Here is a 16348-nt window from a genome sequence, read left to right on the forward strand (position 1 = left end):
CGCCGAAGTTCATTGGTTCCTATTCGACAAAATATCCAATGCTGAAGCCGTTTCCAATAGGATCGACATTTACACATTGCACAAAATTCAAGTGCGAGTTTAGCGTGACACATGGTGGAATTAGTCTCTGTAAAACACACGTAGAAGGACCCAAACACAGAGATAAACTTATTTTCATTATGCTGTACTTTTTCAAAAGTTTGCAAAAAAACAATGTTTCAAATAATGTATAAAAACATAATAATAACACTTTGATTTAAATTGTCCAATGTTATTTTTTACATTTTATATCCATTTTGCGCAAATCTTATTCACTCCTTATGAAAACATAAAACTCAGGAAATGAGACAAGGGTACTCCTGAAATGGGGTCGACAGGGGTTGGCAGGTCTGCTTCTGGGATTTCCACTTGCAAGGAGAACAACCGACTTCCCAACTTCGTTCTGACCTTACACATCTTTTCTGTTGTTTTATTAAATTCGAGGGCCCTGATTACAATGTGCGTCTCAACTCTAAGGGGAGGGATGAAAACACAAGTGCACTGCAAGGCGTTCCTCTTTGTATTGTCCACTCCCAACAGTTCAAGGCGTTTTGACTTCTCTGTTTAGTCTAGGTTTTCAGGTGCAAACCTTTTACTTCGTTGCAAGAATGATTCTAGTAATGATGAGCAAAGTAAGTTTAATAGTAAAGCAAAGCATATTCTTCGTTGTAAGCAAATGTTTAATAATATGAAATAAAATCCTGACAGATCCCAAGGGGAAAAAGAGAAAAGTAATGGAGCATTCAATGTTTCTTGAACCAAATCTTTTGCATTCTTTGGCAATGCAGAAGGATTGCCTGAATGTTTGAAGTGTAGTGAGAAGTTATCAAACAACAAAAAGAGTAATGTGGAAAAACATTCACAGGTAAGCCATGCTACATTTGTCCAGAAAAGTGTGATTGCATTACTTCTGGAGGAATTAGAGGAGTGCAAAAATGGATTGAAAAAGTGGATTGCATCTCCAAACTCCACAACTGCTGCAAGTTTTGTTTCAACCGGGGAAATAATAAGCAAGGAAATGCATTCATATATGGCGAAGGGGGTACACGGTTGATTGGTCGCCGGTCTTTTGGTCGCCCGTTGTCGCTGTCAGGGCGACCAAAAGACCGCGACCAAAAGACGGCGACCAAAAGACCGGCGACCAATCAACCGCACACGGCGAAGGGGCATGTTATGCAAATTCCATTTTGTTGTGGTTTTGTCGAATCCTCAAATTAAAAATGACATGAAGAAATCAGATTTCTTTATTGCATTTGTTTAATTTCATCAAAGCAATGAAACATACCATATTTTCACGCCTACAGGGTGCACCGACTGAAAAGGCGCTGTCTCATTTGCTGGTGCAATTTCTGTATTTTGCCCATATACAAGGCGCTTCGGCTCAATGGGCGCAACATATGGCAGCGCTAGCATGACACATATGCTAGCATGCCTGCTAACGTATGTTTTATAAAGGCAACAGGAGCAAAACTGAGTTTGATTGTGTTTTATTGAGATAAATAATCCCTCGAATTTCCCAGCATTTTCAGTTCATCTTTGAATACGAATGGAGGCATTTTAAACGATGATTCAAAACCCAAACAAAGCTGGAAAAGGCGTTGGCTTTATGATGGTAATGTGCGCAATGGGAAATTCACTTGCAACAACACAGGAGAAGGCAAGATCTTGTACTCTGCCTTTTATAATGTATGTCGCGTCATTCTTCTGCGGTTAAATTCTTCTGCACGTCCTTCTGCAGTGAAATTTTTCTTCTTTGGTCCTGAGTGCCACCCAATTCAGTGCCGAAGAAGAAGCGAAGCCCTCACTTCCGCCATTTTTCATCTTGTTTTTCGGTTGCGATTTCACTGTCAATTTTGACATTTTCATTAACTTTTTTTTATACTTAATATAAAAAAACTTGCTCCGGAAGATAACCATTCTCTTCAATTATGTGAGGGAACTCTTTATCGGCGTACCGTTTTGTTGCCTCTTGGTCTGCCGAGGAGGTTTCCCCATACCTCGACCATACCTCTTCAACTTTTCAAACCAGCTATTGCTTGCAATAGTACCACGAGGCTCACTAGCGGCAATGGTAGGAGGCTGAGGTTCATATTCATTGTCTTTGTCAGGCCAGAGGTATCTTCTTGCTACAGTCCGAGATCCAGACCGATAGGGCATTCATTATCTTAACGATGATTTTATTTTATTTCCACTGGTTACCACTCGGTTGCTGTCCTTGGAAATAAATATCGGTCCCCTTTTCTAAATATTTGCTTCTTTGTTATGTAACGCACAGTAGATTCATGTATGATGCATTCGATGACGCAGGACACTTTTAAGGCATTTTCAATGGTGATTCAAAATCCAAACAATGCTGGAATAGGCTTAGCGTAGTCTTTCTGTCAAGACCAAGCCAAGACGACGTCCTTCTCGGCCGTTTGTGTTATTCGGCGTGTCATTCTTCTATGGTGAAATTTCGCTTCTTCTTCTTTGCAAAAATCGGTGGCATTTTAGTGCCGAAGAAGAAACGGTGCCCTGACTTCCGCCATTTTTCATCTCCTGTCTACCCGTTGCCAGTTTCAGCGTGAATTTTGACATTTTTATGATCATTTTTTTATACTTAATATAAAAATAACTGTAAGGTACTGAAGCAGTGAAGTGGTGAATGATCTCAGTAATGTTTATTTGCGGTAATGTAAGCCAAAGCATTCAAACATCTACAAATCCGTCAAAGTCCTCATTTTCTGTATCCTACATCAAGAGTTTGGCCAAGTGGGTGACTTCGCCGATCAACATTACTGGGTTCCATCTCACTGTCACTGACAGAGTTTTCGCCGTGGGGTTTTGTAATAGTGATTCTATCCTTGACGAAAGCTCAAAATTACAGTGCTCGATGACATTTTGCCCCAAGCATCGACAATACATTCCAAATCGTCATGTAACTCGCGTGCGACGCTGCCAGCCAGTCTTTGTATGTACCGTATTTTCACACCTATAAAACTCTGATAGGGCGCAGCCTCAGTTGCAGGTAGATTTTCTGTTTTTTGTCAATACATAGGACACCCCGTTTGAAAAGGCACTAGCATGACACTAGGCTAGCGTATGTTACGCTATCCACTAGCGTATGTTATGCTATCCGCTAGCGTATGTTATGCTATCCGCTAGCGCAGTGGTTCCCAAACTGGGGGGCGCGCCCCCCTAGGGAAGCGTAAAGAGAATTCAAGGGGGGCGTGAAGTCATCTGCTAAAAAAAATGTTTAAATAGATTATAAGAATAATAAAATCAAAGAACAAATATCTGCCATTAAATACATGCAAAATATGATTATAGCAGTCACTCCAACGGTCCAACCCGTTTTCTATTAACAGAGATCTGTTTTCCTGAACAATGCTAAGAAATAAATGCAATAAAATAAAATAAGTTCACATGAGCAAAAGAGGAAGTGGGAGGGGGGGGGCGTGCGGGTCCACTGGAAGCAAGAAGGGGGCGTCAGGTAAGATAGTTTGGGAACCACTGCGCTAGCGTATGTTATGCTATCCGCTAGCGTATGTTATGCTAGCTGCTAGCATATGTTAGGCTAGCCGCTAGCATGTTTTTTAAAGACAGCACGGGCAAAACTAAGGTTGATAATGCTTTATTGAGGTAAAAGGTACACTCGGATATAAAGAGATCAGCATTTAACATGCTAGGCTCCACTGTCAGTCAGAGTTGTGTATTCCGAGAACTTGATTCCAGCTTTGGCGAAAGCTCGAACAACAGTGCTGGCCGACACTTGAGCCCAGTTATCCACAATCCATTGTAACTCGCGACATGCATCACTCCCAAGCATTTGATTTTCCTCGCTGTTATATCATTATACATCGACAGTTCATTCCAAATCGGTACGTAACTCGTGCGATGCTGCCTGCCCGAACTACTATGTTGGCCATCCGTTAGCAAAACTGTTAAATTGTGTTCATTCCATGGCTTCAGTCCATTTTCCAAGCATTCACACCCACATTCTGTTTTCATTCACGTCAGGCATTTCCTCTGAATAGCTCTAATATGCTGTTTCTTTGAGTATTGAGGGTTAAAAGTGCTGTAAGCACATGGAAGTCAAATGCCTTGCCACTCCCCTGGGTTGTTTTGAATGAATTTACCGTAATGCTTGGAATCCGCGGGGAGGCTATTTTTAGGGTGCATGTCCGCTGGGTTGATCGCAATAAGTAGCGTGCCGGCAAGAAATAAAACCAGTCACTCAAGTGGTCAGGGCCATACAAAAATGTAATTTAGTGCACAGACAAGGCACACCAAACGATTGGGCGCATCGACCATTTTAGAGAAAATTTTAGACTTTTAAGTGGACCCCATAGGTGTGAAAATATGTTAACTATGTTTACCTTTCGACATCCATTGCTCCCAAGCCTTTCGCAACGCTTTTTCTCCGCTCTTTAGTGTTCGATCCGTGTCTTGAGTCCATCTTCCAAGTTTTCTTGTGTTGTTTCTTTGACTATCGAGTGTTTTGAGGGTTAAAATCGCTACGAGCACACGGAAGTCAACTGCCTTTCAACTCATCTGGGAAGTTTTGAATGGATTTACCGTAATTCTTGGAGAACGTGGGCGTGCTTTTTTATGGTCTGCTCTTTTGACCACGAGAATCATGAATGCTCATTATGCGTTTGTAGCCAATTTAGTCATTTTGATAGGCTAAAAATGGCTAATTTAAATACCTAAAGCACATGCTGACTTCAGTATAAGGCTTATATAAGGTTTTTATTTTTTTGTGGCTCCAAACATATTTGTTTTGTGGGTTTTTTGTCCAATATGGCTCCTTCAACATTTTGGGTTGGCGACCGTTGGTTTAGATCATTCTTTTTGCATTACAGACACTCACTGTGCTGATGCAGAGTGGAGGAATGAATGAGTACCATCCATTAGCCTCAAAAGTGCTTGACTGCGACACCATCACACAGGTGAAAGAGAAGCTGCTGGATCAGGTGTACAAAGCCACCTCTTTCTCTTACCGACCACATGCTGACTCATTGGACCTAGGTGAGAATACATTGCTTTAGCCATACAGTGGTACCTCTTCTTACGAAATTAATTGGTTCCAGAAGTGGTTTCATAATTTGAATTTTTCTGAATTAGAGATGCATTTTACAAAGCTTCAGTCTGTTCTGAGGTCCCCAATTCTACCAATTAAACTCTTTAAATTTAATCAGTTTAACATTTTTGTATGATATATGTGACAAACACACAAAATAAGATTAATTAAAAAAAAGATAATAAAAAAATCAGAACATTATTTATCAAGCTCCCCCAGGGATCCTTGTGAGGATAAGAAGTACGGAAATTGAATTAATTAATTTTGTGTTGTCATTTAGAATGGCGATCTGGTGTTGCTGGTCATCTCATCTTGTCAGATGAGGACTTAACATCAGTGGTCCAGGACAACTGGAAACGACTCAACACCCTAGGGCACTACAAAGTCGGTTCTTACACGCAGATATGCTTCATCTGGACATTAAAGTGATGTTGTTGAACATTAATACTAATAATGCATATTCTATTGTACTTCAGGTCCCAGACGGTGCCACAGTAGCTCTGGTCCCACGACACACAAAACACATTCACCAAAACAACTATGATTATGTGGCTGGAGAGAGTAAGTGCTTTTTCTTGACTATAGTAAATGGGGTTTCCTTTTTTACGGGGGGTAGAACAGTCTCATAATGATCAAACTCAGATTTTTTGATAGACACACATCTGACACAAAACACGCATGCATATTTTGGTATTTGTAAACACATTTGACACGAAACTCATACACCCCTTCATGAAACGTGTCTAATAGAGGTAGAACAGGTCCTGGCTGTGGGAGTCTGTAACGAGCAGTGCTGTTCAACTTACTTATTGATGGATTAATTATTAATACAATTTAATTAACATGGAAGACATCTTTAAACATACACTGGTTACAACTTGCAAGGAGAAATCACTCACAACTCGCCTTCGTTCAAGAGGATTCTGACGAGCGGCATACTCCTCTCTCCATTTAGTCGCGACATACTCAAAACATTTAATGTAATCTGATTCAAAACAATTGCATAAGCATAAGGTCAAAAAACAACTGCTCATATTAGATCGAAACCAAAACACCTGCGTAAGAATTTGCAGTATAAGCATAATAATTTCTTTATAAGGTAAACTGCCGGCGTCCCAGTCAAAGCAATTTATGAGTCCTTCACAGATCTTCATTGCGAACTTGCATCTGGGTGTCTGGGTTGCGAGGTGTATCTCCCAGTAAACAGTCCTTGGAGGGTGAGGTGTTACGTCAACAAGCTGGAGCCAGCAGGGTGACCTCGAGTTTGCCCCAGTCTCAAATTAAAGACACTCTTATACAAAAGTAATTAAAATGCATACATCTATAATATTATCCAGAATAACCCCAACATTCCCCCGTTTTTATAATACGTATGCTATTAATTCATTTTATGGCAAATACAAAGTCCGTTGACTGCCTTAATTTTACCCGCATTTTCCTTACTCGCACGGCTGGTCTGAAAAACAAAGAACAAAATCATTTTCGCCCAATTCGTTCTCGGAATTACCATGCTCCTGGAATTCACTGTTCCCCTCAGTACGTTTCATCAGCAGAGGATATAATTCATGCAATTTAGAATTTCTAGAGGCAATCGCAGTGGTTATAAGTCGGCTTATCAAGGAGTGTAAGCAGGAGATAAGACAACACCCACATAATGTCAAAGTCGTAGCAAAAATGGCTACTGAAATTACAACAGATAGGGCCAAACCTTTGTATGTACGAAGGCCTTATCCCACCAATCTGTCAAGCTGATAATTCTACTCCAGGATGCTTTTTCATATTGCGTTTTAGGGTCTGCAGGCCATCGTTGGCCCTGGTGAGGGACCCAGTGGGGGACGTGTTGTTGAGTGCAACATTTTCAAACATTGCATACGCCCCCTGCTCCTTCAAGAAGCATTTCAACCGCTATGCGATCCTAGAACGCTATCAGACTAGTGGCTGCCAGTTGCTCCTTTATCGCCACAAATCCCCCTTCAGTATAATTTCCAAGGTTTTGGACATTGTAATGCAGGTAATTTATCCTATTCACATTTTTGTTTTGGGGTACTTAAAAGAAAAATAGACTCCCAACCTGCTGCGACCTGATTAGCCAACTTATACTCATCTGGTACGCCCCAGGGGATGCCAATCGCATCAATGTATGTTGGATCTCCCTCTCTCCATACCGATCGACGCCATCGGGAGGGACCCACCATCACACTGGATTTCAGCCAATTGTATCTCCTCCACTGTATATGGAAAAACAGACACTGGTAAAAGCAATGACCCCAAGACACAAAGTCCTGCCGCGTTTCGGCAGGAGTCGTATAATATATTTCCACCACACCACCACCATAGGTCAGAACGTGGTATCAGGGGTGCAGTCTGTTTTAGGACGCGGGCACACCACGTCTCATTTATCGCCTCAAGCTTCAGACCATGCCCTGTAAGGTTTAAGCAGGTAAAATGATCAAAGGAAACATGTGCTGAAAAGTTAGCTTTGTCCTTTGCTGCTCTTGGAACAGGGTATGCATTATTTCATTTCTCACACTTTGGCTTACATCTTCTTTTATCATTATCTCCTTTACACAATCAGGGGTCATTTGCGCGGGTACTACTCTTAAGAGAGGTCGGGCCCCATACATGTTATACAGTTTTGATTTATAATAGCTGCATTTTCCATCAACAATAACCAATTATTTCTTACCGCCTCCCGTTTGGGTACTCCCTGTTTCAGAAATGAATTCATCATCCCTGGTCATCTCAGATTTCAATTTCACTATGGCGGATCCGGGTGTTTCCATTTCTGACGGTTTTCCATAGACATGGTCATTGTTGTTGAGACACAAATGTAAAATTTGTAAAAAGGGTCTTCTCCACCTGCCCATGGACTTAGGAAAAATGTCAGACAAAGATCTTTTCCACAAGTTAATTTGTCAGTCTGAATAACTATTTGTAATCCCCCCACCCCATTTAATTTTATCAAAGGCCTGATGGTTTTTTGCGCACCCGTGTGTCATCCAAGCTTGCCAATCTTGACCAGTTTCTGCAACAAGGTTTCCCCAATCTCTGTTTTAGGACTGTTATGTACCACACATATTATCTATAAAATGCATATGTATCCTTTGAATTGGATATGTAGCTTTTGTAGCTTGACATAAGGGGGAATTGCCCGTGTTTTGGCCGTATATTTGCATATAGATTGAATCCATAAGTTTTGTAACGCCTACCAATCTCCCCCCTTTTTGAGGCATGGAATTTCCCATGACTCAAAATGGCAGCCCTCCTAGATAAGTCTTTTGTTTATGTTTAGCCCCCCAGGTTCCCAAATTTCCATTGCAGAAATCAAAAATTTCATTTGGCGAAATTCTTTTCTTTCTTTTTGTTTCTGTCCTACTCTGCCACCGCCGTCCTCGAAAGGCTTATCAGCGATTTCAGAAATCAAATTTCCAAATCCTTTTTCACCTTGATATTAGAAGATTGATATATGATATCTTGGTGGCCAGCCAATTAAAACACAAAAGACAGACACTCATCCACGCTCTCACTCATAATCAGGGAATTTAGAGTGTTCCACCAGTCATCCATAATTTTGGTTTGTTGGAGTAAAACTGGAGTACCCGGAGAAAACCTACGAATTCTTGAGGACACCAGGAATACTCCACACTCCGGAAGGTCTGGATCCACCCCGCTTTCATTAGTAGATCCTCGAACCGCAAGGTTGATGCGTTAATCACTAGTCAATTTGGGTCGTTCACTCGTACCTCAGTGGCCCGTAAATTTTCACCACAGGTGTAAACCACCATCCCCAGTGGGGCTCCTTGGTAGTTCACCCCATCTTGCTGCCCCATCAGCAATAATCATTCCTGAAGGAACTAGGTAATTAATGTATTAGATTAGCGTGCCACATATCTAAAAATAGAAATTTGTTCTGGAAGTTCAATTGCCACCACTCATCGGCCCAGTCAGTCAGCATGTGGACTGCCATGCGAGTGGCTGTGATTAACTATCTATTTGCCAATAATGAAATAACAGAAAAGTTGTGACACATTGAAACACACACACACCCCTTAAGTATTTTAACCATTTGTAAAAACTTTACCTCCATGTTCTGCATTAAGTTACACCCCCTTTCAATGCTATCGAATTTTGCCCATTCTAGACAACCCATCTACTTAAAGCATTACTCAAAGCTTGATATTTTATCATTTGTAAATGCTATTTTTGGAAACATAGACATTGTTTCATCACTTGTTTCACACCATGAAAGGCCCCACCAGAATTTGGGCATCCAGTGCCAAAATAGAGCCTATTTCCAAATTTCTCTTGAATTTGTTGTAGATATTCCCCCTTATCTAAGCTTGTTATTGTCAATTGTTATCACTGTAACATTTAGATGTATTAACCCCATAATTGCAATGCTGTAAGTTTTGGCTAAAGTTCTCTTAATTTGTATGCCCCTAAAGCAGGGGTCCCCAAACTTTTTCCTGTGAGGGCCACATAACTTTTCCCTTCTCTGATGGGGGGCCGGTGTCAGTTTGTAACAGAAAAAGTGTGACGATCGTAGGGGAGCTTAATTTTTTTTAATTGTTTTCCAGAAAGCCACACATAACCAAATAACCCTTTCCAGGTTCTTTACAGAAAAAAGTCAGAAAACAAATAATAACACTATTAATGAAATAAATAATAACTAAATAACCCCCTCTGAGTTCTTCACATAAAAAACAGGAAATAAATAACACTATTTATGAAATAAATAAGAACTAAATAACTCTCTCTGGGTTCTTCATAGAAAAAAAGCCATGGAACATTAACTTTCTGTTGTGCCATGCACAATCTTAACAGATAAAAGTTCAGCTCAGTTGTCAGAGCAGAATCTCTCTGACACATATGAGCAGTCTCCTAAAGTTCTTGTGTTTCTTCCTTATAATCCTTTTGTTCCAATAGGCTTGTAGACACCGCTGTTTGCAGCTCTCTCATCAACTTCCCTGTGAAAACCACAAAGGAAGCAGGTTGAGAAACTGAACTAAGTGAAACCGCACCTACACAGCACAATACATTTCACTACCAGTATGGTTGTAAAGATGGATTTTATCCCAGTAGATTTTATTATGATTATATTTGTTTATGCTCAGAATGACTCATTCAAATCAGAAAAGTGAGCTTACCTATGTCTGTTCATCAGTGTGAACTGTGGGCCTGCATCTGGCTGGTGAGAAGTTGAATATCAGGTTCCATTCTAGTTACAGCCAGTCTCAAGCACTGATGCAAATGTTCATCTGTCAATCTTGATCTCATCGGAGTTTTCAGCAGTTTCATGCGAGAAAAGGTTTTCTCGCAGATATACGTGCTGCCAAAAACTGAGGACATTTTCATTGCATGTTTTTTGATGTTTGGATATGTGTCGTTTGGGAGGGAGGCATAGAAGTCAATGAGACTGTTGAGCTTGAATGCGTCTTTCAGAACATCACAGTTCTGTAACTCAGCCAACTCAAACTGATATGAAGGCTGGGCTTCATCAATGTCGGCAACAAAGGGGTTCTGAAAAAGACGGATTTCTTTTGCATGAACATGTAGTTCAGTGAATCGCACACCGAACTCCGCCTTCAGCATTTCCAGTGCTTCCACGCACTTTTCAGCTGGGAACGGGACCGCTGGGTTCTCTGTCGACAGGTTTTGGGTAGCAGGAAGATGGACAAAGTTGCGCTTTTTCACTTGTTCCAAAAGCAGCGCTAATTTCACCTCAAATGCTTTTATGTGTGAATACATGTCGCAAATGAGTTTCCCTTCGCCTTGTAGCTGCAAGTTAAGGTGGGTAAGTATTTCTGTCACGTCTGTTAAAAATGCGAGGTGCCATTTCCATTCTGGGTTGATCAGCTCTGGGACCGTTTTGTCTTTTAAATGAAGAAACGCGTTAATTTCGGGTGGAAGCTCGTAAAAACGCCTCAAAACTCTGCCCCGGCTCAGCCATCGGACCTCTGTGTAGTACAGCACATCTCCGTGCGTAGACTCCAGTTCAGACAGGAATTCTTGGAACTGCCTGTGTTTAAGTCCCTTTGCCCTGATGAAGTTTATGCACGACACCACGACCTTCATTACAGAATCCCACGTCAACACTTTGCAGCACAGTGCTTGCTGGTGAATTAGGCAGTGGACTCGTAGCGGGGCGGTGAGACCCCTTTTTTCCAACTCACGGTTCATGCGTCCTATTAAACCGCGAGTTTCGCCCACCATGCTAGGAGCCCCGTCAGTCGTGATGCTAGCCAGCTTTGACCAGTCCAGCTCCAACTTCTCCATGGTTTGGCACACTTTGTCAAAAATATCCTCTCCCGTTGTGGTCCCTTTGAGACTTTGGAGGGCTGCCAGATCCTCGCATATCTCAAAGTTTGCGCTAACTCCACGAATAAAATTGAGCAGTTGCGCTGTGTCTTGCACGTCCGTGCTTTCACTGAAAAAAAGTCAAATTCTTTCGTCTTCTGCTGCAGCTGGGCATAGACATTATTCCCAATTTCTTCAACGCGTCTGATGATTGTACTCGCCGACAGACTTACGGCATTAAATGCATCTTTCTTCTCGGGACACACTTCCTCCACGACAACATCCATACATTTCTTAAAAAACTCTCCGTCAGTGAAAGGCTTACCGTTGCTTGCTATCAGTTTAGCAACCCGAAAGCTGGCCCGAACGGATGCCTGGTTCAGCTGAGCTTGGCGTAGAAATGTAGTCTGCTGAGATAATAGTCCAACTTTTAGCTTTGAGAGTTTGTCTCCTCGTATTTGGCCTTGCACGCTATCGTACTTGTCCTTGTGACGGGATTCGTAGTGCCGGCGAAGATTGTATTCTTTGAATACTGCGACCGTCTCTTGACAGATGAGACAAACAGCCTTTTCTTTGCATTGAACAAAAAAATAATCGTTTGTCCACTGCAGGTTAAATACCCTGCATTCTGAATCAATTTTTCTCTTAACTAACCTTTTCGCCATTATTCCGTTCTCAAACAGGTTCAGGTTGCACAGTTTTTATATGCTTGAATAGCATCGCAATAGCCATGGTACCAGGGCTCCGCCCTCACCTGCGATCGTCCAGATGTCTCGCTAACACTCTGCTCACACATGCAACGGTGGAATGCCCGCATGCATCAAAGGCAAACACTCTCCCCGCGCGTGTCACCAAAGGAGCAATGCGAAGGCCCGATTCACTGGGAAGATTTGTGGGCTCAGCAGGGGTGCAATGAACCAAACACAAGATTAAAACGTCCCAGTCTTCAAGGCCAAATAGGAAAATAAATCCGATAGCGTCTCTGGTATTGTTCAGAGGGCCGGTCCAAATGTGCCGGCGGGCTGCATCCCAAAAAAAAAAAAATTTAAAAAAAAAAAAATTAAAAAAAAAAAAAAAAAAAAAAACATAGCGTCTCTGGTATTGTTCAGAGGGCCGGTCCAAATGTGCCGGCGGGCCTTATCCGGCCCGCGGGCCTTAGTTTGGTGACCCCTGCCCTAAAGCAATAGACAGCAACGTGATCTGGTTGTATCAATTGATCAATGCTTATCCAATCTGTAATCTCCTAACAGTCATCAATATGACCTATACCAAAGCATATTTCCCCTCTTCAGGACAAACAGGGAATGTCTTCTGTGCACTTTAAAAACACTCCATGTTTCTTCTAGGGAAACTATGCCTATCCTAAATCAATTATCTTATGCCAGGTCCAATTTACCTAATAATTTGGACGAATGCCATGAATTTTCTCATGCCATTTCTTCATTGTTAATTTTATGTATGATCTCTTTCACAACCAAATAACTCTTAATACCTAAGACATAATTTGCAAATGACCTCATACCATGTTTACTTAAGATAAGAGCTATTTCCTATAGCTCTCTGTTACCACAATAAAACTCTACAATAATTAAATTAGAGAAATAAACCTTTTACTAGGTATTCCCTAATTACAATTTTCAATGTTTAATAAAGCACCCACAAATTGTCACCAATATGCCATAATATTGAAAATTTTCCAATCCCTTTTTTTCTTTAACCAGCCAATCTCCTATATTAAAGTATTTTGAACAATCCAACCATTCAAAAACAGTATTAATATTCTTTTATCCTCCAAAACTAGCTCTCTTTAATTAAGATACCTTTGAACTCCACAAATTAATTAAAAAAAATAGCTATCTTGCTATTCCCAATTCCAAAGCTTTTACCAAATCAATCTTTGCCAAACAGATTTTCTATCACCTCAAAAGACATTTCTGATTAAATCCAAAGAATAAATGCGAAGGTAATTGCAGAACCCTGCTTCTTTTATAATGAAATGTTTGACGGAAGCGCGCTCTTAGCCGCTAACTGTGACCTTCACGCTCGCTGCGAAGCAGCATTCTTATCTTGTTGACATTCCTAAGCGCTCTTTTTCTTTTTGTGCACAATGCTTTGCCTCCTGTGCACAATTATAATGCTTTTTAGAGAAGACTAAATTAATTCCTCTCCCGATATCCAACTATATCACAATATTTTGCCAAGACCCCATAATCACAATATGCTGCAAGCATAACTATCATCATAGCAAAACCCATTTCTGCCCTCAAGTTTGCTTCAGCACCCACAAGGCCAATTATTGTAATGTCTTCACGGAAGGGGTCCAAAAAAATTTAGTCGCTTGTGCGGTCCGCGCGCATACTGAATGCCTAACACCGTCAAATCGGCCGCCCCGCGGCCCACATGTTTCAAATCAGCAGCCGCAGCAAAACAGAGCACTTCCCCCGCAGTCGATGCATTATTTGGCAAATTTAGAGTGTGACAAAGAACGCAGGTTTGGCAACCCCGCTAAACATTTGATTGGCCGTTTTGCATTTCGTTTCGTCTGTTAACCAAAGTATTCCCGCTAGCGGACGGGATGAAAACCAGGATAAGCCGCAATAAGCCATTTCATTCCAGTACATTGACAGTACATTTAGTTACTATTAACAAAGTATGTCTAGCACTTGGAAATAACCATTCTAATTGCCGTTTTACAAGCTTCAACATCACACAAAAATTCCAATTGAATTCCATTAACAAAAAATGTGATCTCTGGTTTAACCAAATCAAATGCCAGTGTTTCCTCCTATTCAAAATCCTCATTCAAATCATTTTTAGCAGGCATTCCTTGTTTTTAGAACAAAACGGCCCATCGCCTCGCTCCGATCAACCAGCCGAGGATGCCTCGCTATTTTTTACAAAACTGCACGTTTTACAAAACAGCACGTTTTACCTTTCCCCGCCTCGCCATCAAAAACAATAATTAGTCAGTGGCGGTCGGTGCATTTTCTCGTAGCGCCTTCAACGTATCAATCCAACCCTCAAAAACTATTTTATGGCTATAAAACCTCTACTGCAGCTAGAGCTGCGACACATAAAAAATAATCAATAAATCAATGCACAAAAATTGGGTAAAATCCACTTCCTAGCAGCATTTCATGACTAAATACAAATACTGGAGCTTTTCAGACATTAAAACCAGGCCGGGGGGGGGGGCGATTTTCCAGGGAAAAGACAGCGATGAACGTCAATGGCGTACGGGAAAACATTGCCCGAAAATGGGGTAAAATCTAGCCGAAAACAGCATTTATTGATTAAATACAAATAGTGGAGCTTTTTAGACATCAGAACCGGGCCCGGAGTATCATTTCCCCGGTAAAAAGACTGCGATGAACATCGATACGTCCATACGTGAAATGACAAAAAATGCACTAAAATTAGGTAAAATCCACTTCCTAGCAGCATTTTTGATTGAATACAAGTACTGGAGCTTTTGAGACATTACAACCAGGCCAGGGGTTTGATTTCCACGGGAAAAGACAGCGATGGACATCAATGGCGAAACGGCAAAAATTAAACTGGGGTAAAATCCACATCCTAGCAGCATTTAGTGATTAAATACAAACACTGGAGCTTTTCAGATATCTGAACCGGGCCCACAATTGAAATATTATTTAGGAGTATAGCCATATTATACTCACCAAAAATTATTTTTAACTGTACACAATATCCATCCTCCTTTCTTTATTCCTTCTTTTCTATCGCCATCGAAGCTAATGATGAAAGTCGAGCCTGTCCTGTCATATTTCCGGCATAGTCCGTCTTGAAAATGGCTTTAAATCAACACAACAATATATTTGCTCGTGTAGCTAAGTTAGCGCACTGAAAGTGCCGCACACACAATTTTCCCGGCTGTAACAGGCTTGCTAGCTTCGGAGTTGACCGCCCTTTCTTAATGATGTCCATTTTTTTCTGGAAAATAGCTTTGTGAGCAAATCTGCAACAGAATCCATTTGTTTTTGCCCCTGTCGGCCATTGTGGGTGGAGTTTGCGATCTCTGGCTGCCTCACTATGGCTTTGGCCCGCCTACTAGCCAATCATAGTTGGTGAAAGCAATGACGTATCCCAGGCAGCAAAATGCCAATGCGAATGAAAAAGCATTGTGGGGTTGCCAACTCGAAATCTGATTGGTTAAAAGCAACAGTCTAGTTTAATGCAGCAGAGCCCGCAGAACTGATTGTGAAGGCTTTGAGGCAGATCTGATCTGGCAACAAATAATGGCTGAAATGTGATTGGTTAAATGCTTCAATATGAAAACACACATCTGGAAGCAGTGCAACCAGGGAGAAAAGCAATGAAAGGAAGCTAACAGACCATTTCGAATAATAAGTATTGATGGACAAAATATAATATGATTCAGATATTTCTTAGGCCAGCAGAGAAGGCCTTGAAGGCCCTGACGGCCCGCCACTGTAATTAGTATCTGTGGAACAAGCCATCTCGCTTCTATTTCCATTCATATATTATACATATATATTACTTCTATGCATTAGTACGTACATTATCCCGTAGTATCAATATCTTATGCATATTAAGCTAGCAAAACCATATTTATTTTATCTATAAGTTTAGATGTCTAATCCTAAAAGCACTCTGATTTTCAACAAATTTCCAATCTTTACACGGCAGACGCATCTTTGGATCGTCGTCTCTAGCCAATTTATTATTTGAGCCACCCATTTTGGAGTGGATTCGTGTGCATCCTTGTAGTAACTTTTTTCTCTTGTTTCTCCTTAGGCTTTATCAAAACTACACACACAACCAAAACAACGTCGACCACCACATTTTATTGACCACACTCGTGTCTACCTGCTAGTGACTAGTATTCACAGGGTTTTAAAAATCGCCATCCCCAGGACGCGCGCCTAATTTCTCAAAAAAAGGCCATCGCGTGAAATGCCCTTCGCGCAT

General features: G+C 41.2%; 2 protein-coding genes across 8 annotated transcripts in view; one reads left to right on the forward strand and one right to left on the reverse strand.

Moving 5' to 3' along the window:
• plxnb1b (plexin b1b) overlaps positions 1-16348 on the forward strand; it is a 219861-nt gene that overhangs the window by 147753 nt on the left and 55760 nt on the right. For all 7 annotated transcript variants that reach the window (XM_077602784.1, XM_077602785.1, XM_077602786.1 and 4 more), the window contains 3 exons: positions 4884-5049; positions 5382-5485; positions 5578-5662. In XM_077602784.1, coding sequence (XP_077458910.1) covers positions 4884-5049; positions 5382-5485; positions 5578-5662 — 355 coding nt within the window. The remainder of the gene's footprint in view (positions 1-4883; positions 5050-5381; positions 5486-5577; positions 5663-16348) is intronic.
• On the reverse strand, positions 9552-11475 carry LOC144075584 (general transcription factor II-I repeat domain-containing protein 2-like). The gene is made up of 2 exons (XM_077602798.1): positions 10249-11475; positions 9552-10068 (listed from the first exon to the last, which is right to left on the reverse strand). Exon 1 carries the CDS (start codon positions 11375-11377, stop codon positions 10262-10264), a length of 1116 nt encoding a protein of 371 aa, XP_077458924.1. The 5' UTR covers positions 11378-11475; the 3' UTR covers positions 9552-10068; positions 10249-10261.

Source organism: Stigmatopora argus, chromosome 6 (genome assembly GCF_051989625.1).
Source record: "Stigmatopora argus isolate UIUO_Sarg chromosome 6, RoL_Sarg_1.0, whole genome shotgun sequence".
NCBI lineage: Eukaryota > Metazoa > Chordata > Actinopteri > Syngnathiformes > Syngnathidae > Stigmatopora > Stigmatopora argus.